The following is a 25,942-nucleotide window of genomic DNA, read 5'->3' as shown; positions in this document are numbered from 1 at the left end:
TTATCGGGGATGGGGGGGTTGTGGCTGAGCAGCTTTGACTATTGAACTTCCCCTCTCAGCCGAGCTGACAGATGTGATGGATGGAGATATCTTTATAGTCAGTTCCCTCCGCTCAGTCCAGCACAAACGTCATGGCGGCGCTGCACATGGTCAGCTATGGAGTCCCAGCAGAGCGACCCCAGGGACGGTGCAGCAAAGTCATCCATATGCCCCATATACAGAGGATATGTAGGGTCTTCACATTTACTGTATGATGCCGATCCCGTGGTATCATCGGCCCAACCCACCTTTATCAGTAAGTGATGGCTTCGTAGTGTTTGGGAGCCCCCTTACCAAACATCTATACTGGGGGATTGCAATTCACTTTTCTGTCTATAGCACCAATACATTCCACAGCGCTGTCAAAAATGTCCGTAACTCAGATTTGTGCCTGTTCCCACCGGGATCACAATGTGGATGCTACATCTTAAACACACACTAGGGCCAATTTAATAGAAAACTAATTAAAGGGGTTGTCTGGGACTGGCGATCAGCTGTTGTAACTCTGCGTGTACACAGTGTATGGAGCCAGAGCACCACAGCTCCATACACCACATAGTGACTGTTCTGGTGTACTGCAGCTCAGATTACAATCATTTCAATAAGATCTGAGCTGCAGTACTCAAGAATGGCCACTACTCAGTGTATGGCGCTATGGCCTGAGTACATATAGCCACAGGGGGGAGCTGCAGACAGCTGAACCTGGGGGTGTCAGGCGTGGGACCCCAACAATCTCACATTCTAACATCCTAGGGATAGGTCACTGGACAACTCTTTCTACCTATGAGCACATTTTTTGGATATCTAAGACCAGAGTACCTAAAGGATATCCCCGAAAACACAAGGAGAACATACAAACTTCATGAAGATGAGTCCCCGGATTCAGGATCCTAGTGCTGCCAGCAATACTGCAAACCTTTGCCTCTAATCTCATGCAAATGCTTTACATTACATTGCATTGTCATGTAAGGTCAGAGATGCAAGAAGTAATGTAACATCTCCATGCACCAGTGATACGTTCGCCCTAATAAAACATTGTGTACTGGATTCCTAATGACCGCTGTCTATGCACAGTATCGGTGTCAGCACTAGGGGTTAATGAGCTCCCGACCAATCTGCGGGAACATTACGCTTTGTTCTATTTCACAGTAACTATACAAAAGGAGGTTTTAAAAACACACGTGCAGTAAGACAAATGACATCCTGCAGATATCTGCCGATGTCTTGTCCTCGGGCCACACACAGGTTCTGGGCGACTCATAGTATATAACCTTGGATAAAGGTATGAATCACAAAGTGTGGGGTCCTACAGAAAGGGGGCACGGACATGTTTATTTGTTACTGATGCAGCACCCCGTCCACAGAAACTTACAACCCAGTCTCCCAATTTTACTGTTCCTTTTGGCCGCACCTTGTCCATGGATGTCATAATGGGGTATCTCTCTCTATTAGCCAAAGCCAAGAGCTGTGAGAAAAAGTATCTCCCACTTCGAAGATCTCAGCACAACCTTATATTTTAGTTCCAAGAATGTCAGCTGCTGGATCTGCACTGATACGATGCTCAGTACGTCCTCATTTTACAGAAAAAACTGTCTCATTTAACCAATTTTTTTGGGAGTGTGGGAGAAAACTGAAGAAGCTGAAGTTATATTTCATTAGTTTTCATATCTAGGTATTATTTAAGGACCATAGAGCTACATTGCATGCATGTAAGCATTAATAGCAGGCTAATGTATGAATGTTAGCCCCGCCCCTGAGGAGCTCAATTGTAATAATAGTCAACTGGTCAACTGAACAGATATATTCCTAAATTACTCCTCATGTGCAGGAACAAGAGCATGAACCATATTGAGCCATATGAGACCCTAGAAACTTTCATTAATACCTTGAGCCGTCCCCCACCCCTAAAAAAATGACAAAACAAATGTATTGTGCAGTCTACATTACTTTTTCATTTTCCAGCCAAGTTAATATATGCATTACATATTGATCTGAATCCCACCAAGGATCATGAGAAGAAGATAGCAGCATTTCCCTATCCTTCCCTCCCAGCTAGCAGCCATTGACTACACACATTCCTGCAGACTCCTTAGGCCTCTTTCACATTTCCGTCGGTACGGGTCCGTCGCAATGCGTCGGGCCGACGTACCGACGGACGTTGTGAAACTTCTGCACGATGTAGGCAGTGGATGCAGTTTTTCAACGCATCCACTGCCCATTCTGCAGTCCGGGGAGGAGGGGGCGGAGTTTCGGCCGCGCATGCACGGTCGAAAATGGCGGACACGACGCACAAAAAAAGTTACATGGAACGTTTTTTTGTGACGACAGTCCGCCAATTACTGATGCATCCAGTGCACGATGTATGGAACGTGTGTCCAACTGTCCATACGTCGCGATGCGTCGGTAATACAAGTCTATGCGCAAAAAAACGCATCCTGCGGGCCACTTTGCAGGATGCGCTTTTTGCACAGAACGACACATTGCAACATCTTTAAAAAGATGGAAGTGTGAAAGAGGCCTTACATGCACATTGTCAGTGGCTCCCAAGAAATTCTGCAAAGTCTATGCCATAAGTCATCTACTCTCCTACAGTGTGCTCTGCTAATATGAAATATGCCGATTTGTGAATGCTGCTCTGGCTGTGAATGGAAACTTCTTTCTTTCACTATTTTGTAATAACGGAAAACATTTCAGAACTATTTGGGAACTTTATGGCAGAATTATGATGATACTGCATATTATTTGTGAACTATATTTTTGTGTTTGAATATTATGTTGGCATAATATGGCGGTATTATGTGGCCTAAAGATGTGACTCCACCCTACTTTACTTTTTCCCCAGGGTTCCAATATTGTATAAAAACCAACAATAGTCATATGGTGAAACTACTGTACATGATCAATTAGTTATATTAATCATATAGCACAAAATAAAGTGTAATGAGATCTTTGTTGACAGGACTACGGTAGTGATGTCCCATCAGCAATGTGTGACCACTGCAGCCAATCACTGGCCTTGGTGGTGATGCCGAGGTAGATGGCACAACTTGTAGATTGGATCTCACCACTGAAGCCCTGTCAACAAAGAGCAGCAGTGAGCAGTGGAAGGGCAGTCCTGGAGAGACACTGTATGAAGGCATTTCACTCTCGTGGGCGTCCCGTGGACACCACACCATCCACACACAGTTCAGTAGTTGTACGGGGTATCTGGAGAGCAGTAACAGAAGGTCGTTCAGGTTGCTGTTAATAACACCTAATGCTGCCTGCATCTGGTGATTTACGGAGTCCGCATACGCCGCAGCAAGGTCTTGGGGAAATTAAACAGGTGCAGCTGCCACAACGCTACATAAACATAAAAAGAAAACACATTACAACTCCAGTAAGAGCTGAGCGCTCTGCAGAATCCCACCTGACCCCACCAGAAAGTGGAAACTTCACTCAATTTGGTAATTATATTAATAGCCTGGAAATATAGCTAATAACACACTGCCGTTATTATATGGTATGGTATATGATATCGTCTGTTTAGCACCATGTGACATTCTAGAGAAAATGGCTATATACATTACTGATCCTGAGTTACATCCTGTATTATACCCCAGAGCTGCACTCACTATCCTGCTGGTGCAGTCACTGTGTACATACATTACATTACTAATCCTGAGTTAGACCCTGCATTATACTCCAGAGCTGCACTCACTATCCTGCTGGTGCAGTCACTGTGTACATACATTACATTACAGATCCTGAGTTACATCCTGTATTATACCCCAGAGCTGCACTCACTATTCTGCTGGTGCAGTCACTGTGTACATACATTACATTACTGATCCTGAGTTACATCCTGTATTATACTCCAGAGCTGCACTCACTATCCTGCTGGTGCAGTCACTGTGTACATACATTACATTACAGATCCTGAGTTACATCCTGTATTATACCCCAGAGCTGCACTCACTATTCTGCTGGTGCAGTCACTGTGTACATACATTACATTACTGATCCTGAGTTACATTCTGTATTATACTCCAGAGCTGCAATCACTATTCTGCTGGTGCAGTCACTGTGTACATACATTACATTACTGATCCTGAGTTACATCCTGTATTATACTCCAGAGCTGCACTCACTATTCTGCTGGTGCAGTCACTGTGTACATACATTACATTACTGATCCTGAGTTACATCCTGTATTATACTCCAGAGCTGCACTCACTATCCTGCTGGTGCAGTCACTGTGTACATACATTACATTACAGATCCTGAGTTACATCCTGTATTATACCCCAGAGCTGCACTCACTATTCTGCTGGTGCAGTCACTGTGTACATACATTACATTACTGATCCTGAGTTACATCCTGTATTATACTCCAGAGCTGCACTCACTATTCTGCTGGTGCAGTCACTGTGTACATACATTACATTACTGATCCCGAGCTACATCCTGTATTATACCCCAGAGCTGCACACACTATTCTGCTGGTGCAGTCACTGTGTACATACATTACATTACTGATCCTGAGATACATCCTGTATTATACCCCAGAGCTGCACTCACTATCCTGCTGGTGCAGTCACTGTGTACATACATTACATTACTGATCCTGAGTTACATTCTCTATTATACTCCAGAGCTGCACTCACTATTCTGCTGGTGCAGTCACTGTGTACATACATTACATTACTGACCCTGAGTTACATTCTCTATTATACTCCAGAGCAGCACTCACTAATAGATTTCATTTTCTCCCAGGTGCCGCACTTTGAGTACAGCAGTTAGGTAGCTCCATAACGCTATAAACCTGCAGATTAACCATGGACAAGACAGGTTCCCTTTAAGACCCTAACATATAAGACGTGATTCTTCATGTATAGAAGTGTATTTCTGACCACACTTGTAAGCCAATTTTCATAAATTATATAATCAACTTATATTTACTCAGCAATAACCGCCAATTCATTTTTATACATAAGAGCATTTATGTTATGGAAAGTTTCGACAGACGGTTTATACACCGCAGAACTGATCTGATTTTATGTAAACCAGTGGAGAAGAAAAAAATCTGTACTGAAACCTCAGAGAAGGAAAAGAAAACTGCACATAAACAAATCATAGAAGAAAACACAGAGGAGGATTCTCAGCGGTCACATTACAGGGGGTGCAGCATTACAGGATATACCCAGAACCAGATGTCTAACCTAATGCAACCCCCGAACCATCGATATACACAGGAATCATACCACACCCTGAAAAGAAAGATATATACAACAGTCACTCCATATGGGCAACTGCATGGGGTGTGTGCAGAGAAGGCAGCATTAAAGGGCTATCCCCATCTCCAAGATCCTATCGTTACAGTGACATCTGGAACTGATTTCAAAATTCTGGTGTCTGTCGCTGGAATTATGAATGCAGCTCTGGATGTGACTGCAGAATAACATATGATATTACTCAAATCATTTAAAGACGAGTCCTATATAAAATAGCCTGTGAGTCCTTTTGATTTTAATTCAGCACCTGATTGTCCTTGTGATTTTGTAAAGTAGAAGTGTTTTATCAACAGCAACAACTCCCCAGCCGCAGGCATATGTAGAGGATCAGGGAGAGGTTTGTGAAGCTTCATTTGTGCGGTTTCTGCTGTAGACCATTCATTTTTGACCGAGTTCTCTAACAATAATCAGATCCATGGAATTGTGATTGTCAGCCTTGGTAGCAAGTGTCAAAATATCCCTACAGCACCCCCACGGGAGACCACTGGTGATAATTGTTAACCATTTACTTACCATAATAGATGTAAAATCACGTGATGCACAGGCTCCTAGGATGGCAGCTCCTACAAGAACAGACTCAACTTCTTTGGATAAGATAACTGGAAGACCTGCACATGATAAACATGGCTCTCAGAAACACTGTATCTTATTGTACAAACACTCCTCAACATTGAAATTGCAACACCAAGAAGGAAAAGTTGTGGAATTATGGAAATCACAGGATGACCTGTAATTAATTCATGGGAAATGGAAACAACATTCCATTACTTATTTTCTTGGAGAATTAAATAAGTATAACTGATCTTATCTGATAAAACAACCTAAATGAATAGCTACAAACAGGCTGCATTTTCAGTGATGTCACTGCTCTCTAGTGAATGGATAGGCTGCATTCTCAGTGATGTTACTGCTCTATAGTGAACGTATAGACTGCAATCTCCCACTGTATGCTAACAGAATTTTTAGTATATACTGTGCCATACACTACATTAGAAACAGGATTAACAATAAGGGAGGAGATGTTGCTGCATTGTATGTTAGGAAAACGTATATATCTCCACAGAAATCCGAGCCTCAGAGACTGGTAGCTCTGTAGAAACTGTTAGAGTAAGAATTCAAGGAGAGAAGAACAGAAAGGACACTACTGTATTGTAAGCGTTTACTATAGGCCACCTGGAGAGACTGAAGATATGGATGAATTCTTTTTACATCAGATGTCCCTGTTCTCAAAAAAGTATGACACAGTGATCATGTGAGATGAGATTTTAACTATACAGATATTTGTTGGGATTCTCAGGCAAAAATAATGGGTCCAGAAAATTCTTATCTTCTCTTGCTGACGACAACTTTATCTCTCAAAACGTAGAAGAGAGAACAAGAGGATTTGCCAACTTGGACCTAATTCGTACCAGGAAATGGTTGAGGAAGTAAAGGTGGCTGGGAATTTAGGAGGTAGCAATCATGCTATCCTCGGACTTTGGATTACAAGAGGAGGAAGACCAATGAGAAGGAAGACTTTAAGGATGGACGAAAAGAAGGAATAATTGGAAGCATTTAAAGAGAGACCAGGATGGATGAACACAGAACTTAATCACTTGTTAAAAAGGAAAAAAGAAATGTATATCAAATGGAAAAAGGGGCATAACTAAAGAACAATATAATGCTCTCTACAGGGGGAATGCAGGGTACGCGTTAGAAGAGCTAAAGCCAGTAATGAAGTAAGGCTTGCAAGCTAGACCAAAAGCAGTAAAAAAGGATTTTTGTGGTATGTCAAAAGCAAAAGACAAGTCAAAAATACTATAGGATTTTTACAGGATGAAAAGGTTGAAGTGGTCAAAAATGTTGAGAAGGGCAACATTTTAAATTTCTATTTTGCATCTGTGTTCTCTAAGAAAGCAATTGTAACATCAACTGATCTTCTCAATGCCATCGAAGGAATAAAAGAATCCACACTATCTATAAACAGAGAGATGGTGATGGAACACTGAGCGAATTTAAATCTCCCGGTCCAGATGAATATGGAAAATGTGGTAGATATAGTATATCTCGACTTCAGCAAAGCATTTGACAAAGTATCTCCTACTATCCTTATTGAAAATTGACTAAGTATGGAATTGACAAGGCTACGGTTAGGTGGACTCATAACTGGCTCACTGATTGTACTCAAAGAGTGGAAATAAATGGTTGCACATCCAGTTGGAAAAGTGTTTCAAGTGGGGACCACAAGGCTCTGTCCTGGCCCCAGTGTTGTTCAACATTTTTACAAATGATCTAGATAAGGGAACTGAAAGTAAATGAATCAAATTTGCAGACAATGCAAAGCTAGAAGGAATAGCTAAAGGTACCGTCACACTCAGCGACGCTGCAGCGATATAGACAACGAGCCGATCGCTGCAGCGTCGCTGTTTAGGTCGCTGTAGAGACGTCAAACACAGCAGCTCCAGAACGATGCAGGAGCGATCCTGTAACGTAACGGCGACTCACTTATCGTTGTAGCTGGTTGTTAGCTCCATGTAAAACATTGCTGGCATCGTTGCTTTTGATGTCAAACACGACGATACACGCTGAGCTGACGACCAAATAAAGTTCTGGACTTCTAGCTCCGACCAGCGATATCACAGCAGGATCCAGATCACTGCTGCGTGTCAAACACAACGAGATCGCTATCCAGGACGCTGCAACGCCACGGATCATTGTCGTTCTTGTTGTAAAGTTGCTGAGTGTGAAGGTACCTTTACACTAGAGATGAACAACAGAGAAAGGATTCAGGAGGAGATAGATAAGCTTGAACAATGGGCAGTGACTAGTGTTGAGCGATACCGTCCGATACTTGAAAGTATCGGTATCGGATAGTATCGGCCGATACCCGAAAAATATCGGATATCGCCGATACCGATATCCGATACCAATACAAGTCAATGGGACATCAAGTATCGGAAGGTATTCTCATGGTTCCCAGGGTCTGAAGGAGAGGAAACTCTCCTTCAGGCCCTGGGATCCATAGGGATGTGTAAAATAAAGAATTAAAATAAAAAATATTGATATATTTACCTCTCCGGCGGCCCCTGAACTCAGCGCGGGTAACCGGCAGGCTTCTTTGTTCAAAATCAGCGCTTTTAGGACCTGAGAATCATGTCCCGGCTTCTGATTGGTCGCGGGCCGCCCATGTGACCGCCACGCGACCAATCACAAGCCGCTACGTCTTTGAAAGCCATTAACGCGCTCATTTTTAAAAATGAGCGCGTTAATAGCTTGCGGTGACGTCGCGGCTTGTGATTGGTCGCGGCCACGCGACCAATCACAAGCCGCTACGTCTTTGAAAGCCATTAACGCGCTCATTTTTAAAAATGAGCGCGTTAATAGCTTGCGGTGACGTCGCGGCTTGTGATTGGTCGCGGCCACGCGACCAATCACAAGCCGCTACGTCTTTGAAAGCCATTAACGCGCTCATTTTTAAAAATGAGCGCGTTAATAGCTTGCGGTGACGTCGCGGCTTGTGATTGGTCGCGTGGCGGTCACATGGGCGGCCCGCGACCAATCAGAAGCCGGGACGTGATTCTCAGGTCCTAAAAGCGCTGATTTTGAACAACGAAGCCTGCCGGTTACCCGCGGACTCACCAGGGGCCGCCGGAGAGGTAAATATATCAATATTTTTTATTTTAATTCTTTATTTTACACATCTCTATGTATCCGATACCGATACCCGATACCACAAAAGTATCGGATCTCGGTATCGGAATTCCGATACCGCAAGTATCGGCCGATACCCGATACTTGCGGTATCGGAATGCTCAACACTAGCAGTGACTAATAGAATGGTATTTAACAGGGAGAGATGCAAGATTCTACATCTGGACAAGAAAAACAAAACTTACATTTATAGAATAGGAGGAATAGAACTAAGCAAAAGCATGTATGACAAATATTTGGGTATACTAATAGATCACAGACTGCACATGAGTCAACAGTGTGATGCAGCCACAAAAAAGGTAAACACAGTTCTAGGATGTACGGTATTAAGAGAAGCATAGAGTCTAGATGATGTGAAGTAATTATCTCCCCCTACTTCTCCTTGGTCAGGCCTCATCTGGAACACTGTGTCCAGTTATTGGTACCACATTTTCAAAAAGACATTGAAAAACGGGATCAAGTTTAGAGAAGAGCTACCAGGATGGTGAGCGGACTGCAAAGTATATCCTACGAGGAACGGTTAAAGGATCTGGGAATGTTTAGTGTGCAAAAAAAGAAGGCTAAGAGGAGACTTAATAACTATCTACAAATATCTGAAGGGCTGTCACAGTGTAGCGGGATTTATCATTATTCTCATTTGCACATCGAAAAACGAGAAGCAATGGAATGAAACCAAAATGGAGAAGATACAGATTAGATTAGAACAAACGTTTTGACAGTGAGGGTGATCAATGAGTAGAACAGACTGCCATGAGAGGTGGTGAGTTCTCCATCAATGGAAGTCTTCGGAGGCTGGACAGACATCGGTCTGACATGGTTTAGTGACTCCTGCATTGAGCAGGGGGTTGGACACGATGACCCTGGAGGTCCATTCCAACTCTAACATTCTAGGATTCTATGATATTGCTTAATTTTACTACCATATTACCCTCACTGTCAGACATTAATTCATCTCTGTAAATACCCCATGAGTCATTGCACAGCAACCAAAAGAGCATTAAAAAAGAAAATTATTACACGGAAGCAACGTCTAATGAATCCAAAAACTAATTGAAAGACCTTTAACCTGTCAGATAATTACATCATCCTGGAGAAAGGAGCACTATAGGATGCTATTCCGATGTAGGTGGCACCATATAAATCACTTGTGACCACAAACAATGTCCCTGATCGTGGTCAACAATGTCCTGTCAGATGTCTCGTCTTTGATGTCCCATGTCTGAAATAAAGAGAAGTTCTGATACTGATCTGTGTATTGTGGTAGTTGGAGCGGATACTTATAATGGAAATAAATGTCCAGGATTTCTGTACATGAGGAAAAATTAGATTTAGATTGTCAGGGTATTGAGCCCTCAGAATGCATCTAATGGTCTGAAAGGGCTTAGGCGTAGTCAATTATCATGTTCCAAATAATGCAGCCCGGCGGAGTCCTGAGATGGCTTTTAATGTGATCATACGCACAATGGGTTCTACTAGTGTTCTATAAGACGGACTTTAATTTAACCCCTTAGTGACAGAGCCAATTTGGTACTTAATGACCAGGCCAATTTTTGCAATTCTGACCACTGTCACTTTATGAGGTTATAACTCTGGAACGCTTCAACGGATCCCGCTGATTCTGAGATTGTTTTTTCGTGACATATTGTACTTCATGTTAGTGGTAACATTTCTTCGATATTACTTGCGATTATTTATGAAAAAAACGGAAATATGGCGAAAATTTTTAAAATTTTGCAATTTTCAAACTTTGTATTTTTATGCCCTTAAATCAGAGAGATATGTCATAAAAAATAGTTAATAAATAACATTTCCCACATGTCTACTTTACATCAGCACAATTTTGGAAACAAAATTTTTTTTTGTTAGGGAGTTATAAGGGTTAAAAGTTGACCAGCAATTTCTCATTTTTACAACACCATTTTTTTTTAGGGACCACATCACATTTGAAGTCATTTTGAGGGGTCTATATGATAGAAAATAATGAAGTGTGACACCATTCTAAAAACTACACCCCTCAAGGTTCTCAAAACCACATTCAAGAAGTTTATTAACCCTTTACGTGCTTCACAGGAACTGAAACAATGTGGAAGGAAAAAATGAACATTTAACTTTTTTTTGCAAACATCTTAATTCAGAACCATTTTTTTTATTTTCACAAGTGTAAAAACAGAAATGTAACCATAAATTTTGTTATGCAATTTCTCCTGAATACGCCAACACCCCATATGTGGGGGTAAACCACTGTTAGGGCGCACCGCAGAACTTAGAAGTGAAGGAGCGCCGTTTGACTTTTTCAATGCAGAATTGGCTGGAATTGAGATCGGACACCATGTCACATTTAGAGAGCCCCTGATGTACCTAAACAGTGGAAACTCCCCACAAGTGACACCATTTTGGAAACTAGACCCCTTAAGGAACTTATCTAAATGTGTGGTGAGCACTTTGAACCCCCAAGTGCTTCACAGAAGTTTATAACGTAGAGCCGTGAAAATAAAAAATCGCTTTTGTTTACACAAAAATGATCTTTTTGCCCACAAATTCTTATTTTCACAAGGGTAACAGGAGAAATTAGACCACAAAAGTTGTTGTGCAATTTCTCCTGAGTACGCTGATACCCAATATGTGGGGGTAAACCACTGTTAGGGCGCACCGCAGAGCTTGGAAGAGAAGGAGTGCCGTTTTACTTTTTCAATGTAGAATTGGCTGGAATTGAGATTGGACGCCATGTCGCGTTTGGAGAGCCCCTGATGTGCCTAAACAGTGGAAACCCCCCACAAGTGACACCATTTTGGAAACTAGACCCCTTAAGGAACTTATCTAGATGTGTGGTGAGAACCTTGAATGCCCAAGTGCTTCACAGAAGTTTATAATGCAGAGCCGTGAAAATAAAAAATATTTTTTTTTTCCACAAAAAAAGATTTTTTAGCCACCAAATTTTTATTTTCACAAGGGTAACAAGAGAAACTGGACCCCAAAAGTTGTTGTCCAATTTGTCCTGAGTATGCTGGTACCCCATATGTGGGGGTAAACCACTGTTTGGGCGCACGGCAGAGCTCGGAAGGAAGGAGCGCCGTTTTGGAATGCAGACTTTGATAGAATGGTCTGCGGGTATTATGTTGCGTTTGCAGAGCCCCTGATGTACCTAACCAGTAGAAACCCTCCACAAGTGACCCCATTTTGGAAACTAGACCCCCCAAGGAACTTATCTAGATGTGTGGTGAGAACTTTGAATGCCCAAGTGCTTCACAGAAGTTTAGAATGCAGAGTCGTGAAAATAAAAAATATTTTTTTTTCCACAAAAAAGATATTGTAGCCCCCAAGTTTTTATTTTCACAAGGGTAACAGGAGAAATTGGACTGCAATAGTTGTTGTCCAATTTATCCCGAGTACGCTGATGTGCCATATGTGGCGGTAAACCACTGTTTGGGCGCACGGCAGAGCTCGGAAGGGAAGGAGCGCCTTTTTGGAATGCAGACTTTGATAGAATAGTCTGTGGGCATTATGTTGCGATTGCAGAGCCCCTGATGTACCTAAACTGTAGTAACCCCCCACAAGTGACCCCATTTTGGAAACTAGACCCCCCAAGGAACTTATCTAGATGTGTGGTGAGAACTTTGAATGCCCAAGTGCTTCACAGAAGTTTAGAATGCAGAGTCGTGAAAATAAAAAATATTTTTTTTTTCACAAAAAAGATTTTGTAGCCCCCAAGTTTTTATTTTCACAAGGGTAACAAGAGAAATTGGACCCCAGAAGTTGTTGTCCAATTTATCCCGAGTACGCTGATGCCCCATATGTGGGGGTAACCCACTGTTTGGGCGCACGGCAGAGCTCAGAAGGGAGGGAGCACCATTTGACTTTTTGAGCGCAAAATTGGCTGTCGTGTTTGGAGACCCCCTGATGTACCTAAACAGTGGAAACCCCCCAATTCTAGCTCCAACCCTAACCCCAACACACCCCTAACCCTAATCCCAACCTCATCCATAATCCTAATCACTAACCCTAACCATAATCACAACCCTTACCCCAAAACAACCCTAATGTCAACCCTAACCATAACCCTAATCAAAACCCTAAATCCAACACACCCCTAATCCTAATCTCAACCCTAACCTCAAACCTAACCCTAATCCCAATACACCCCTAATCACAACCCTAACCTTAACCCTAATCCCAAACCTAACCCTAATCCCAAGCGTAACCCTAATGCCAACCCTAACCCTAATACGAACCCTAATCCAAACCCTAACCCTAATCCCAGCTCTAACCCTAACTTTAGCCCCAACCCTAGCCCTAACTTTAGCCCCAACCCTAACCCTAGCCCTAGGGCTACTTTCACACTTGCGTCGTTTGGCATTCCGTCGCAATCCGTCGTTTTGGACAAGAAACGGATCCTGCAAATGTGCCCGCAGGATGCGTTTTTTGCCCATAGACTTGTATTGCCGATGGATCGTGACGGATGGCCACACGTCGCGTCCGTCGTGCACTGGATCAGTTGTGTTTTGGCGGAGCGTCGGCACAAAAAAACGTTCAATGAAACTTTTTTTGTACGTCGCATCCGCCATTTCTGACCGCGCATGCGTGGCCGTAACTCCGCCCCCTCCTCCCCAGGACATAGATTGGGCAGCGGATGTGTTGAAAAACTACAGCTGCTGCCCACGTTGTGCACAATTTTCACAACGTGCGTCGGTATGTCGGGCCGACGCATTGCGACGGCCCCGTACCAACGTAAGTGTGAAAGAAGCCTAACCCTAAGTTTAGCCCCAACCCTAACCCTAAATTTAGCCCCAACCCTAACCCTAAATTTAGCCCCAACCCTAGCCCTACCCCTAACCTAACCCTACCCCTACCCCTAACCTAACCCTACCCCTAACCCTACCCCTAACCTACCCCTAACCCTACCCCTAACCCTACCCCTAACCCTACCCCTAACCTAACCCTAACCTAACCCTACCCCTAACCCTAACCCTAACCCTACCCCTAACCCTACCCCTAACCCTAACCCTAACCCTTCCCCTAACCCTACCCCTACCCCTAACCTAACCCTACCCCTAACCCTACCCCTAACCCTAACCCTAACCCTACCCCTAACCCTACCCCTAACCCTACCCCTAACCTAACCCTAACCTAACCCTACCCCTACCCCTAACCCTACCCCTAATTTTAGCCCCAACTGCTGTTCTCCTGCCGGCCGGCAGATGGAGACAGATGGCGGGCGCACTGGGCATGCGTCCGCCATGTTCTGCTGCCGGCGGCCAGGAGGAGCAGCAAGAGGATCCAGGGACCTAGGTGAGTATGCTAGGGTCCCCGAATCCCCCTATTTCTCTGTCCTCTGATGTGCGATCACATCAGAGGACAGAGAATTACACTTTACTTTTTTTTTTTTTTTTGCGGTCGCCGGTAAACAGTTAATTACCGGCGATCGCAAAACAGGGGTCGGTAATACCGACCCCGATCGTGCTCTTTGGGGTCTCGGCTACCCCCGGCAGCCGAGACCCCAAAGATTCTCCCGGTGCCGGCCGGCGGGCGCACTGCGCATGCGCCCGCCATTTTGAAGATGGCGGCGCCCACCGGGAGACACGAGGAGCATCGGGGGAGCTAGGTGAGTATTGGGGGGCCACCTGGGACCCCTTTTCTCTGTCCTCCGATGTGCGATCACATCGGAGGACAGAGAAATTAAAAAGAGATCGCTTTTTTTTTTTTTGCGATCGCCGGTAAACGGTTAATTACCGGCGATCGCAAATGCGGGGTGGGTTAAAAACCCCCCGAATCATGTTCTCTGGGGTCTCGGCTACCCTCGGCAGCCGAGACCCCGGAGAAAATCGGCCTCTGGGGGGCGTTATGGACTTTTTCCACAGCGCCGTTAATTAACGGCGCTGTGGTTTAAGTACCCTTAGCGGCCGCCGTTAAAAGGCGTATCGGCGGTCGCTAAGGGGTTAAACCATGAACTGGTGTAAATATTACAGTTTTTGGCGCACTGGCAGCCCACAATACACCACATTTAGTTAGAAGTGTGCACCTAGTACCATATTGGTGCATCTTAAACCAATACCAGCAATCTTTTTAATACTGGTCTATGAATCAATAGTCTCAGTAAATTATTCATTTGTATTATAACGTCTCCACTTGTTATCATTATATATAGGAACAGTCTTATGTAACGTTCACATTGTTTATAGTAAGATTTTGTTATTGTCGTATGAAGAATACGAGTGGTCACCGACCCACCAAACTGATGGACTATAGAGCCCCTCGTTGTTCATTATGGTTAATGTCATTTTGGAGCTGCACGCCAGACTCTGAATGCAAATCTTAAAAGCCATAATGGCACAATGGATCCCAATGATCGGTAACGAACACCATTGATGTATAATGGGATCCTTCCAAACTTTAGAGAATGTTTATAGCAAGTACAGTAACAATCACCAATGCAAATCTGAAAGTCCGCATACACATTAGATGGTGAAAGTAAATAGTAAATCAACCAATTTCTGAATCACCAGTTGACTATTTGATGTGTATGGGGCCATAGGAATTTCAGCAGATGATCCTTTTATTTTTAGGAGAGATAAGCTGCTGCCAGAGGTGTCTGGCAGTGGCTTTTTATTCTTTCCCCACTGAAAACATATTCATGATCATGGGGGAGTCAGGAGAGATAGCTATGGGCTAAGCAATGGCATCCCATGTTTATGAGCGTGACCTGAAAATTTTAAGCTGCCGCTGTGTCTAGCTCCTAAATCATTGTCTGCAAAAATTTGCTGTAACAACCCCAAATGTTATGGGAACAGGACTGTATTGAAACAATGAAGCGCTCCATTCAGTGACAGCAAGTAGACATCTTGAAATCAAATGGAAATCAAAATACAAAAGTAACATAGTAACATAGTTAGTAAGGCCGAAAAAAGACATTTGTCCATCCAGTTCAGCCTATATTCCATCATAATAAATCCCCAGATCTACGTCCTTCTACAGAACCTAATAATTGTATGATACAATATTGTTCTGCTCCAGGAAGACATCCAGGCCTCTCTTGAACCCCTCGACTGAGTTCGCCATCACCACCTCCTCAGGCAAGCAATTCCAGATTCTCACTGCCCTAACAGTAAAGAATCCTCTTCTATGTTGGTGGAAAAACCTTCTCTCCTCCAGACGCAAAGAATGCCCCCTTGTGCCCGTCACCTTCCTTGGTATAAACAGATCCTCAGCGAGATATTTGTATTGTCCCCTTATATACTTATACATGGTTATTAGATCGCCCCTCAGTCGTCTTTTTTCTAGACTAAATAATCCTAATTTCGCTAATCTATCTGGGTATTGTAGTTCTCCCATCCCCTTTATTAATTTTGTTGCCCTCCTTTGTACTCTCTCTAGTTCCATTATATCCTTAAAAGTTTATTAGTGGGTTTCATTAACTTTTTAGTAGGTTGCATTACCTACCTGGCGATCTGCAAATTGGGGAATCGGTAAATCAAAAAACTTTTAATTCTCTATTCAAATCAAATTTAGACTGTAAAAATCCACGTCTCCCCCTCCCCCGACACTATTTAAACTACTACGCATGATTGCACTCTGGGCCTGTACGTGTGTCCTACAGATGGTGGGAGAATCGAGCTGGAAAATATTCCAATGGTGTTATTCCAAAAAAAAGCTTCTTATTGCAGCCAGAGACAGAATATACAATGTATTACTGGCAGGAAACTTTTCATGTTTCCATGGCAACCAGTAAACTCTGTAGTAACTTGTAACATAAAACAGAGAGAAACATTTGCTGCTGATAAACTTTGACTTTTCTCCAAAGACCGAGAAGAAAACAAAAACAAGGGATTCCCCGTCCTGGAGAGATACATATCTGCAGGGTGTGATCACTGCCCGATCCTGGAATGTTTGAACAAGGTATCACAGCAACAAGCAAAATAGTTTCCACTTCAGCTGTATAAATTCCACTGGACAGAGCAGATTCCAGCAGATGGTGACACGTGGGGAGCAGATAACACAACTGATAAGGGTCAGGGTGAAAACAGAGTCAAATAGTAGTCAAACTTATACGTAAAGAAGGTTGTATGGAACTAGAAACAAATTCTGGAAACAGCGCCACCCCTCATTTACAGGTTGTGTCTGGTATTGCAGCTCGATTCTAGTAAAGAAAAACAGACTTTGCAAGTAGACAAGAGAGCGCTGTGGTTTCTCTAAGACAGAATGTTTTTTCTTAACTCCTTTAAAGACCGCAGCAAGCTTGTAAATATAATGTATAACTGTGTCCAAGAAGGTGGGCTCTAGGGGGTGCAGAGGTCACACCCCTACCCTGAACTTTGGGGCCCATCTGCCACATAAAAACACACCAGTATCATACATGGAAAGTCAGTGATTTGTTGCAGATTTTCCATTTGGGCTCTGGTGTCTTAACGGGTCTCCTAACATTGGTCACTTATGTGCAGCCACCTTATGGCTATGTGCACACGTGGGAAATGTGCTGCAGAATTTTCTGCACAAAATCCGCATCTGCTGGCAGAATCCGCAGCTGCGGATTTGCCGTGGTTTTTATGCAGATTTTGTGCGGATTTGCCGCAGAATTGATGCAGATTTTGTGCAGATTTTTTGCGTTTTTTGCCACTGCGGATTTCTATCATGGAGGGGTGCAGAAACGCTGCAGATCCGCACAAAAGAAGTGACATGCACTTCTTTTAAATCCGCAGCAATTCCGCACTGATTTTTCCGCACCATCTGCACAACCCACAGGTGGGTCCTGCATCTTTCATACATTTATGGAACACTACAATACAGAAGTTGTCACATGAAAACAAATTATATCACCTAAGTATAAATAAGATCCTATGGAGTTATGCCTGTGACTGCAAAACAAGACAGGTTTTCCAAGCAGGACACTAGGAAAGCTGAGTCACAACCAGGTATGCTTCAGCCCCTGCTCCTCACTAAGCAACTTTGGTCTTGAGGAGTCATTTAATAGGAAGCTGGATGAAATCCCAGTAGGAACTGCTATGGGAACCATGTTGGTTGTCACTTAGCTTTCCCTGATTGAGTCGTACGAGGGAAAATAAATGTTGATAACTTTTTTTTGGTCCTGTGTTTTGGGAATGTATTAAGTGCATTAACTTACCAGTAATGTCAGCATGCATCTGCACAAACAGGGGGTTCTTACTGAGCCCCCCACATAGAAACAAACTGCTGATATTGTGGCCAGAAGATTTCATTGTATCCAAGATGTGTCTAGTTCCCAACTACAAACAAAGAGGAAAAAAAAGTTAACGGAGAATGGATTGAGGTGAATAAGAGGAGAAAAAGAAGGGAGTGGAGTAAGATAAGTAAAGGTATTGTGTGCAGTAAGAGAAGATGAGTGTATGGAATGAAGAGAAAGCATCCACTATGTATTTCCTTTAAGTAGAGGGCTTTTCGGTCTCTTTCGTCCCGCTACATTTAGCCCAACTTGGGTCTCTCCCTAAGGTGGCTAGCATGTATGTATCGCTTGCTCACCGAGCCCCACTCCATACAGCCAACCAATTCCAGCCCTGTGCTGATGAGGGCCTAAAGCCCGAAACACGTGTCCACAGGTAGGAATTGGTTGGCTGTGTAAATTTAGAAACTAATCCGCAGCATTGCACGCTTGGCGATTCCAAGCGCTGTGGATTAGACTGGGGTGGAAAGAGATGATTTGCATAGCTCTGCCTACTGCAAAGGATTCTGGGTAAACCTGCTATTCTTTGTATTATGCTGCTTGCAAGTACTTTCCGTTTCAGGAAAGCATCCACTATGTATTTCCTTTAAGTAGAGGGCTTTTCGGTCTCTTTCGTCCCGCTACATTTAGCCCAACTTGGGTCTCTCCCTAAGGTGGCTAGCATGTATGTATGGAATGAAGAGAAGTGAGGTGTGTGTGGAGTGAGAGGAGGAAGTGTGTGAAATAAGAGGAATCAGTGGAGTAAGTGCAGTAAGAGGAGTGAAGGTAGGGAGTGGAGTATGATGAATGAGGGGAGTGTGTATAGTAAGAGGAGAAGAGTGTTTGGAGTAAGAGAATTGAGGGAAATTTGTGGAGAAAGAGGAGTAAGGGGAGTGTGTGTATTGTGTGAAGTAAGAGGAGTGTGGGGAGTGTGTGGAGTAAGAGGAGTCAGGAGTCAGGGGAGTGTGTGGAGTAAGAGGAGTCAGGAGTCAGGGGAGTGTGTGGAGTAAGAGGAGACGCATGTGTGGAATAAGAGGAGTGAGGAAAGTGTGTAGAGTAATAGGAGTAAGGGGACTATATGGAGTAATAGGAGTAAGGGGACTATATGGAGTACTAGGAGAAAGGGGAGTGTGTGGAGTTAGAGGAAAAGGGAGTGTGTGGAGTAAGAGGAGAAATTGGAGTACATGGAGTAAGGGGAGTGTGTGGAGTAAGGAGTGAGGGGAGTAGAAGAGTGTGTGGAGTGAGAGGAGTGAGGAAAGTGTGTGGAGTAAGGGGGGTGTATGGAGTAACAGGAGTGAGGTGAATGTGTCAAGAAAGAGAAGAGTTTGTGGAGGGGAGGGTGTGGAGTAAGAAAAATCAGAGGAGTGTGGGGAGTATGAGGAGAAGAATGTGTGGAGTAAGAAAAGTGAGAAGAGTGTGTGTAGTAAGAGGAGAAGTGTATATGGAGTAAGAGGAGTGAGGGAAGTGTGAGACGTAAGGAATGATGGGAGTGTGTGGGGAAAGAGGAGTAAGGGGTGTGTAAGAAGTGGGTGGAGCAAGAGGAGTGAGGAGAGTGTGGAGTAAGAGGAGACACGTGTGTGGAGTAAGAGGAGTGAGGGGACTATATGGGGTAATAGGATCTAAGGTGAGTGTGTTGAGTAAGAGGAGTGTATGGAGTACTAGGAGTAAGGTGAGGGTGTGGAGTTAGAGGAGAAAGGGGAGCGTATGGAGTATAAGGAGTTAGGGGAGTGTGTGGAGTAGGAGGAGACACATGTGGAGTAAGAGGAGTGAGGAAAGTATGTAAAGTAATAGGAGTAAGGGGACTGCATGGAGTAATGGGAGTAAGGGGAGTGTATGGAGTACTAGGAGTAAGGGGAGGGTGTGGAGTTAGAGGAGTGAAGGGAGTGTGTGGAGTAAGAGGAGTGAGGTAAGCGTGTAGAGTAATAGGAGTAAGGGGAGTGTGTGGAATAAGAGGAGTAAGGGGAGTGTATGGAGTAAGAGGAGTGAGGTGAGTGTGTCAAGAAAGAGGAGGAGAAGAGTGTGTGGAGTAAAGGGAAGTTTGTGGAATAATAGAAGTAAGGGAGTGTGTGGAGTAAGAGAAGTGAGAGGAGTGTGGGGAGTAAGAGGAGAAGAGGGTGTGGAGTAAGAAAAGGGAGAGAAGTGTGTGTAGTAAGAGGAGAAGTGTGTATGGAGTAAAAGGAGTGAGGGAAGTGTGTGGAGTAAGGAATGATGGGAGTGTGTGGGGAAAGAGGAATGAGGGGAGTGTGTGGAGTAAGAGGAGAAGAGTGTGTGGAGTAAGAGGAGAAGAGTGTGTGGAGTAAAAGGAATGAGGGGAGTGTGCGGAGTAAGAGGAATGAGGGGAGTGTGTGGAGTAAGAGGAGAAAAGTGGAGTAGACGGAGTGTGTGGAGTGAGGGGAATGTGTGCAGTAAGAGGAGAGAGGGGCATGAGGGGAGTAGAAGAGTGAGTGGGATGAGTGGAGCAATAGGAATGAGAGTAGGGAGCAGTCATGTACAATGACAGGTAGTAGTTTAGCTCTTAGGACCCACTTTCAGGTGCCTTTTATAACATAGGTGCCTTTCTACCTGGTACAGTGGCCATTGGGTACAATTACCACTTCTGCAGCCCCTACAGTTACATCCTGACTATACTAATAATTAATCAGGTGATTGCCAAATAGAAATTTAGCATGTGTGTCACAATTTCCATTTTGCTCAATACAAAAAAGCAACAACATAAAAATACATAACCCCTATATACCCCTTGCTTCCACAATTTCATATCTGCAGTCAGGTGATTCACGTCTATTGCCCATTAGGAGGAACATTATACAATGTATCAGTTTTCTTGAACGCTCGATCAATATTCCATCTGATTAAATGGAAGAAAACCCCTTCACATAAACCCTTTATCATCTCACCGCAATGCTCTGCACTGTGGCCAAGTACAGCAGAGCCAGATCATCCAGGCCCTTGGAAAGAGTCAACCCGACAACCTGCAAAAAGTAAAAAAAAAAAAAAAAGTTTTGGTGTAAACAAGATTCTGTAGAGTTCAACTAAAGTCAAGCAAATCTGCAATTTAAGATCTAGATAAAGTAATTAGCAATTATCTATTGAGAGTCTGTGGTCATCTGAAATCCACCTCCTGCCTCATCATAGGCTCCTGCTCTGCCCTTCCTCCATACTTTAAACTGCAGCTCTGCTTGTTTTGATATATAAACACAATCTCACCAGGAGGTCAGTGCATTGTGAGCCGGTTTTCATTACAGCAAGGAAAAAATGGCTATTAGGTGTGTTACTGGAGCATTCTTTATGAAGATGAGATATGGGATGGTTTTCCAAGCTGGAGGAGCTAATTTGTAATTTATTAGTCTGGGTAAGAAAATCACAAATTATACAACCAAAACACCCCCCCTTGCCTTGAATTAATTAGCATTTTGTATAATTAACCCACCTGGAGTACTGATAGATAATATAGCTCTTATAATTATTTACCATCCCTTTGAGGGTGAGGTCAGCAAGAGGAGATCGATTTCCGTGAAAATCCGGCCAGACGTGTAAATCACCAGTCAGAAAGTCTCGGGGCCGTGACGCCTGCAGTTGGTCCAGGCGATCGTTTAAGTATGTGTACAGGTGTTGGCCACTAAGAGAAGTGAGAAAACGGAGAGTTATTCCATGGAATGTAAATATTTACACGTGTGATTGAGGGAAGGGAAGCGCAGCCAATCGGAGGTAATTATCCGCTGTCAAACGCTCACGTTCGTCTCATTTATAAATTAGCGAAAGACCAGAAGGCGTCAGAGATGATGGAAACGATGGAGAGTAGTAGCTGGGTACATTCAGTGGAAAGGGAGAGTTTGGAATAAATATGGTATGGGTCATTAAGGCACTTTTATAGGGGAACAGGTATGGCACTGTTGCTAAGGCTGAACATGTTATGGGCAAACGAAGCATGGCCGTAGATTAAAACACTACAACTGGAACTGTTATGGAGGAACTTTGGCTAGTAATATCACAGAATCATTGTGGCTGGCAGTGTCGGACTTGGTTGGCAAAGGCCCACTAATAACATTGATTCTTGGGGCTAAGTGTTCAGCTCCATGTAAAAATAACCTGACCCTAGTGCACAAATTTACTTAGACTTCTATGTAATATTAATTTAGCTAGCTTTTTTAATAAATTATTACATTGTACCTTTTTTCTGCAAATTGTGAGTCAAGTGTTATAGCACTACTCACTAGCACGGCGGCCTACCGGAGGATTCTCCTGCTCCCCTGTCGGCCAGTCCAAGCCCAATGCCTGGTATTTCTATCAGGGACTTTTCTAATTAAGTTGCTAGGACTCTCTCTGCTATGAGAAACGGAGGTCGTCATTTTCATCAAGGACCTGTGACTAGTATTAGCATGGCACTGACACTATTATAAAAGCTCCATCTTGAATCTGCTTAATTGTGACGGGTACTGTTGTGGAAGCATCGTGACTGATTTGTGTCTGTCCTATTGTGGAATAATTGAGGCGGCCACTTATGAGGTTGTTTTTTTTTTGTTATGAGCAAATTGGTATTGTTATGGGGCACTGTGATTACATTGTTATGGCGAATTGTGCCAGCAATGTATTGGAAGCAATGGGCATGGCACAGATATTGGATTACTGAGGCTGGCGCTGCCATAAAGAAACCGTGATTGGTACTAACATGGATGCATTTTTATGAGGAACAGTACTTTACACTGGTAAATAAGCAACTATTTTGTGGTTTCTTAGAGTGGCACTATCATGGAGAAACTATGACTGGGTAATAATATGGATGTACAGTGACTGGCATTGTTATGGAGACCTACGATGGTATGGTCATGACATGATTGTTATGCAAGAACTAGGGCTGATACTGTTATGTGGCTACTTAGACTGCACTGCTATAGAGGAACGATGACTTGTACTACCATAGATGCACATTGCCTGGCATTGTTACAGGGAACTAATATTACATTGTTATGGTGCTTTGTGCCTGGACTAATAGCAAGATTAACTGATACTGTTATGCTGTTGCTTAGGGTACCGTCACACAGTGGCATTTTGATCGCTACGACGGCACGATCCGTGACGTTCCAGCGATCTCGCTGTGTCTGACACGCTCCTGCGATCAGGGACCCCGCTGAGAATCGTACGTCGTAGCAGATCGTTTGAAACTTTCTTTCGTCGTCTAGTGTCCCGCTGTGGCGGCATGATCGCATGGTGTAACAAAGGTGTGCACGATATTGTATACGATGTTCGCATAGTAACCAACGGCTTCTACATCGCACATACGTCATGAAATTATCGCTCCAGCGTCGTACATTGCAAAGTGTGACAGCAGTCTACGACGCTGGAGCGATATTGTTACGATGCTGGAGCGTCACGGATCGTGCCGTCGTAGCGATCAAAATGCCACTGTGTGACGGTACCCTTAGGCTGACACTATTATGTGGTTAATTAGACTGCACCGCCATTGAGGAATGGTGACTTGTACTAACATAGATGCACATTGCCTGGCATTATTACAGGGAATTAATATCACATTGTTATGGTGCTTTGTGCCTGGACTAGCAAGATTAACGGATACTGTTATGCTGTTGCTTATGCTGACACTATTATGTGGTTAATTAGACTGCACCGCCATTGAGGAATGGTGACTTGTACTAACAGAGATGCACATTGGACATTATTATGGGGAACTATGATGGCACTGATATGGTGCTTTGTGCCAGGACTAATAACAGGACTAACTATTATGCAGCTGCTTAGGCTGGAACTCTTATGGGGCAACCGATTCTGTCACTTTTACGGCACATTGGAAGTTTTACTTTCACAACAGCCAGAGAGACACAGGTTGCAGACTGCGAAATTAACAATTAACGTGGAAGATTGTCTCAAGGAATCTCCAGGTTAGAAGTTCTGCTCTCCATGAAGGCGAATGATTGGCTGTTGTCTCATTTAAAGTGAAATGGTAATATTCACTTAGCGCACATTTATATACAGCCACACACTAATGAACCCCCGGGGGCTTCTGGCATCTGTTTTACCCGCCTGATCTCTGACCTTCCCCCAATGCTGTATATTTGCTCTTAGATTTTGCTCATTTAGCCCCATCTTTTTCCAATTAGAAGGTAACATGTGCGCCCGATCAGAGTATATCATTCAGAATGCACCACACTTGGAAGACATTAAAATAATTAATTCACATCACTGCTCACATCATTTCTAATGTTTTCCTTTCTGGAACCAACTTGTAACTTTAAACTTTTCTTTAATTTTTTCTCTTCTTTGTTTCTGTAAGTTTTTTTTTTTTTCAAAGTTCTGTCACACTCCAGTTTTTCTTTTACATGGATGATATAATTATTATTATTATTTATATAGGTGGTATTGCTGTTTTCACATAGTGTGTAATCCCCAGAGATTGAAATTTGGATGTTTTAAGAAAAGAGTACCAGTTTGTCAGCGGACAGTGCCAGACACCTCTATAATAATCCTGGCCCCAATGAGTCTGGCATTATGTTAGTACCAGTCAAAGATTAGGTTCTTCAGTGTCAGTATCATCTAAATGCCCCATAACAATGGCAGTCACCATCCATTGTACATCAGTTATAGTATTAGCAGCTTCCTCATAACTGAACCTGCAAACCTTCCCAGCACAAAGCACCATAGCAATGCACTGTGTAGCCATGACAGTATAATCCTGGTGCCTCGGAACACTGCCAGCTTTAAAAACCCAAACATAACTCCAATTCTGGAACTTTGACTTCTAACAGTACCAGCGTAAGGAACCATGGCTATGTCCTCACAGTACCCCGTAAGGTCTCATTCAGACGTCTGTTTTTTCCACATGCAAGAAAAATTGACCCAGTTTCATCAGTGGTTTTGTGCAGAATTTTATCCCAGTGTCATCTGAGTTTGCTCCAAGTTTCATAACTTTTTCTCAGATGTGAAAACAATTTTTTTTCTACCTTCTACTCTTCTGGCATTCGAGTGCTGTCCTATTTTGTGTTGATTCATAGATTTGCATTGATGATTTTGATCCAACACGTTAAACAATATCAGACATGTCTCCACGATTTTGTGTGAACATCTCGGTCCTCAAAAAAGTCGGACAGTTGAACAGTCCCATAGACTATCATAGATAGGAATTCTAAAAACCGTCTAGAACTTTGTGTGTGTAAAACAGATGTCTGAATGATCTCTACCAATGGCAAGGACTATGCAGCTATGAAAGTATCTGCCAGTTTCTCCATAAAAGAACAATAAAAATAAAGGGAAAACAAACCCCCCATTAGCATATTAAGCCCAATAAAATGTATTTTATTAAATACCATATGTAATATTTACATTATAATATAACACAAAAGCTGCTGTGTGTAAGCAGGGACATATGTAACAATATTACCAGTGGTTTAATCTGCAAATTAATAGGATGAGTTACCCTAATACCACTTTATAATGCAGGATATAACTTTTTCTTTTAATCAGGTAGTGGGTAAAACAGTCACATACATAAATGATATAAATACACTTACATGCACAGACGACTGGATTGCATGATGTCCCCGCCTCCCCAACACACATTTCACTCTTTCTTCATTAGTGAAACATGTACCTCCTGACGAAGAAAGAGTGAAACATGCACCTTGTGACGAAGAAAGAGCGAAGCATGTACCTCCTGACAAAGAAAGCGCGAAACATGCACCTCCTGATGAAGAAAGAGCGAAATATGCACCTCCTGATGAAGAAAGAGCAAAACATGTACCTCCTGACAAAGAAAGCGCGA

General features: G+C 43.2%; 1 protein-coding gene across 8 annotated transcripts in view; it reads right to left on the bottom strand.

The window, feature by feature from the left end:
* The window catches only part of FGGY (FGGY carbohydrate kinase domain containing), a 182,879-nt gene that overhangs the window by 26,973 nt on the left and 129,964 nt on the right, over positions 1-25,942 (bottom strand). For all 8 annotated transcript variants that reach the window (XM_069738118.1, XM_069738116.1, XM_069738117.1 and 5 more), the window contains 4 exons: positions 21,640-21,787; positions 21,066-21,140; positions 18,115-18,235; positions 5,826-5,920 (listed from right to left, as the gene is read on the bottom strand). In XM_069738118.1, the coding sequence (XP_069594219.1) occupies positions 5,826-5,920; positions 18,115-18,235; positions 21,066-21,140; positions 21,640-21,787 (439 nt within the window). The remainder of the gene's footprint in view (positions 1-5,825; positions 5,921-18,114; positions 18,236-21,065; positions 21,141-21,639; positions 21,788-25,942) is intronic.

Source organism: Ranitomeya imitator, chromosome 8 (assembly GCF_032444005.1).
Source record: "Ranitomeya imitator isolate aRanImi1 chromosome 8, aRanImi1.pri, whole genome shotgun sequence".
NCBI classification, from domain to species: domain Eukaryota; kingdom Metazoa; phylum Chordata; class Amphibia; order Anura; family Dendrobatidae; genus Ranitomeya; species Ranitomeya imitator.
This window is presented reverse-complemented; position numbering and strand designations above follow the sequence as displayed.